Source organism: Otolemur garnettii, unplaced genomic scaffold, assembly GCF_000181295.1.
Source record: "Otolemur garnettii isolate 467f Iridium unplaced genomic scaffold, OtoGar3 scaffold00001, whole genome shotgun sequence".
Taxonomy (NCBI): domain Eukaryota; kingdom Metazoa; phylum Chordata; class Mammalia; order Primates; family Galagidae; genus Otolemur; species Otolemur garnettii.
Window position 1 is genome coordinate 37102658 of NW_003852396.1, and position 3811 is coordinate 37106468.

The 3811-nt window shown below is 37.3% G+C and overlaps 1 protein-coding gene across 1 annotated transcript; it reads left to right on the forward strand.

The window, feature by feature from the left end:
• Positions 1–1613: 1613 nt before the first annotated feature.
• Positions 1614–2558, forward strand: LOC100942226 (olfactory receptor 10A3-like). The gene has a single exon (XM_003781071.1). It carries the CDS (start codon positions 1614–1616, stop codon positions 2556–2558), a length of 945 nt encoding a protein of 314 aa, XP_003781119.1.
• Positions 2559–3811: the final 1253 nt, after the last annotated feature.

A 3811-nucleotide genomic window follows, 5' to 3' on the forward strand; every position in this document is an offset into this window, starting at 1 on the left:
TGATTTTAGTACATGACTGTGGTCAAATTCAGGAATAAATTAATTTGTCTTTCACCATCTTCTATATTCCTACTGATCTGCACTAAGTCAGCTTTGTATTTCTTCAGCTTGCTGTGTCTGTTAGTCTTCCTGGCTTCCACATTGCCCACTGAATTTCCTCTGGTTTTTAAATCATCCCACAAAGGCCAGTAGGCTTCTACTCCAGTTGTGTTTTCATCAAGCACCTTTGAGTCAGACAACTGGGCCATCATCCTTAGGCTTCTGCCCACCCAAGGTGTCCTGTGATTGTGGTTTTCCACTCCTTTCACTTTCAGAATTTATCCTTCTCCCATTTAAATTTCAATGCACATCTTATTGCTTCTCCTTCCCAGTTATGTCGTGTACCTGGTTTACTTTTCTTGTAGACACTCTATTACAGGTAGAATCTTGATTTTTCTAATAGTTTTATTCATTTACTCAACCAACATTGACTCCGCATTTTTGAAGGTCCAGGAATAGCTGTAGGTACTGATATATAACAAAGACAGAATCTAAATCTTTCCCCACCTGAGGTTTGTATTTCAGTGAGATATTTAGAATTTCCTATATGAATGTGTATATACATTTCAGAAAAGATATATGCTTAAGTTTGATTGGTGGTAATAAGAAGAAAGTGTAGCAAGATACAAGAAGTGGGACATATAGAGCCCTGGTTTTAGGGTCAGAATCCATTTTCTGTAACGAAGTGAGCCCTTTGCTGATGTCTGGGCTCAAATGTTCCCCTGAGCATACAAAGCCTAGAACATGGTAGGTGGTCAATTAGTGCTTGTTGAGTAATTTATGGCTAAAGGAATTTTATGAGGAGGAAGTTAGGAATAATGACAAGAGAGAAACACGGAGTGGAAACTTCTAACTAAATTCCAGGTTCATGGTGACCACAAAAATGGTCTTTTTCCTATGTTAACTAGGTGACTAGAATGACGCAAGAAGAATTCACCTTAACCATTTTTTATCTGGCTCAATCCTAATATAATTTGCTATCTGCAAATTGGGCAAAAATTATGGCCACAAATCACATAAGATAGGTTCATCTAAACCACTGCTCCCCTTTATATGTTCCTACACATTTAAAGTCATCACATTTAATAGAGTTACAGGCACTGAACCTGATGAATACTTGCTGTAACTTTGAATTTTTTAATAAAAATTGAGGTTTTCTATTTCAGTTTGTCTGCTTTTTAACACTATTTCTTGTGGTCTTAAATTTTATATTTAATTAAAATCAAGAGAAATGGATGTTATATATAACTGTTACGGGAATGGAACCTAAGTCATAAAATATTTTATTTGCTTTAAGATCGTGTTTAATATTCAAACTATAGCATGTACAAGTAGAAGCAGATCTTTGATATTACTTAGTACTTATCAGCCAGAATTCTTCACTTTTCCCACTCCATGTAAAGAATTCATTATTCCAAGAAATTGGCCATTCTCCAAATTTGCCAAAATGAATTTCTAACAGGATGTGCTCTGCTTCTTGGTTCTGCAAAGAATTTCTGGAGACTGAAGTGTGACTTTTTAATATACTTTAAGTACTATCTTTAAAAGATGAATATAGGGCTCCCTTACTGAAAATGAAAAGGCAAAATCAAAGCTCTGTGGTTGAATTCATTCTCCTGGGCTTCTCTACTTTTCCTGATCTCCAAAAGCCACTCTTTGGGGTTTTCTTGGTTATTTACCTGGTGACTCTGATGGGAAATGCTATCATTACAGTCGTCATCTCCCTGGACAAGACCCTCCATGTTCCCATGTACCTGTTCCTCCTGAACTTATCTGTGGTGGAAGTGAGTTTCAGCTCAGTCATCATGCCTGAAATGCTGGTGTTCCTCTCCACTGAGAAAACTGTGATGTCTTTTGTGAGCTGTTTTGCACAGATGTATTTCATTATCCTTTTTGGTGGGACAGAATGTTTTCTCCTGGGAGCAATGGCTTATGACCGATTTGCTGCAATTTGCCATCCTCTGAACTATCCAGTGATTATGAACAAAAGAGTTTTTATGACATTAATAATGTTCTCATGGATTTCAGGGATCTTGGAGGCTACGGTGGGGACCACATGGGTATCTAGTTTTCCCTTTTGTGGTCCCAATGAAATTAATCATATATCTTGTGAAGCTCCAGCAGTGCTAGAGCTTGCATGTGCAGACACATTTGTGTTTGAAATATATGCCTTCATAGCTACTATTTTGATTGTTATGGTCCCTTTCTTATTGATACTTTTCTCCTACATTCAAATTCTTTATGCCATCCTGAAGATGCCATCAACTACTGGGAGGCAAAAGGCCTTTTCCACCTGTGCCTCTCATCTCACATCTGTGACCCTCTTCTATGGCACAGCCAACATGACTTATTTACAACCCAAATCTGGCTACTCACCAGAAACCAAGAAACTGGTATCACTGGCCTACTCACTGCTGACACCTCTGCTGAATCCACTTATCTATAGTTTGCGCAATAGTGAGATGAAAAGGGCTTTGATAAAAATATACCAAAGAAAGGTGTTTTTACATACAGTTTGACTATTTTTAAAAAGTCCAGTGATGTTTGGCTACTAACCTATTGTCCTTGAATTAAATTTAATAAATTTCAAAAACATTTTTCATTTGTGATGTGAATGTGTTTAATTTATTGAGTTGTACATATTTGAATGTGTATCAGGGGATCCCTCTCTTTCAATATAATTGTGCTGTCATTTACATTTAGTAGATGTGAAAGTTTTCATAATATATCATACAGTAAAATGTTCCTCCCTTTCTCTGTTATGAGCTTCCACATCATACTGGATTACTGTCATTAGGATGATGCTTCAATAGAACATTTGATCCATACGTTCATTGTGTATTGATATCTGTAAATCTATGTGATAGATTTGTTTCAAAATGATTATAGGGGCTTGGAACCGATAGCACAGTGGTTATAGCACGGGCCACATACACCAAGGCTGGCAGGTTTAAACCTGGCCCTGGGCCAGCTAAACAACAATGGCAACCACAACAAAAAAATAGCCAGGCATTGTTGAGTGTGCGTGTTGTCCCAATACTTTGGAGGCTGAGACAAGAGAATTGCTTAAGCCCAAGAGTTTGAAGTTGCTGTGAGCTGTGACATGAAAGCACTCTATTGAGGGTGACACATTGAGACTTTGTCTCAAAAAAAAATTTTTTAAATGATTATAGGGCTTTCAGACTTACCTGAAAGCCACTGTGCTCTCATAAAAAGGCAGATGCCAACAAATAGAGTGATGACATTTTTATTTCTGGGGTGTAAATCTGTTTCATGAATAAGTAAATCATGTACATCCATTTTTGTGGCTCCAACTGGTTCTACTTCATCAACTCACAAACACTGTTATCCAACAGTAATTTGTCTAGGTATTTTTTGGAATATTCAGTGTTGGTGTCTAGAGGACTACATGAAAATTTTCCTGAATTCTCACTTCATAGAACTGTTTTCCATTGTAGTAGGGACTTGTTAAATTTCTGTTTATAGGCCAACATGCCCCAGACTCTCTGTTTATAAAGAATTAAGCATTTCTTGTGTTTGTGTATGTGGGAAACAAATATAATTAGACACTCGTGCCTACTTTCTATAGTCCTTGAACCAAATTACTAATACTGTTGCCTTTTCCAGAATGAATAATTTGTGCAGGGTCTCATGCCTGTAAACCTAGCAGTCTGGGAAGCTGAGGCAGGAAAATTACTTGAGCTTAGAAGTTTGAGAATGGCCTGAGCAGGGGTGAGACCCCATCTTTACTAAAAATAGAAAATTATCTGGG

Bases quoted from the DNA above. Each gene is read 5' to 3' on its own strand.
- LOC100942226 (XM_003781071.1), top strand. From the start codon at position 1,614: ATGAAAAGGCAAAATCAAAGCTCTGTGGTTGAATTCATTCTCCTGGGC.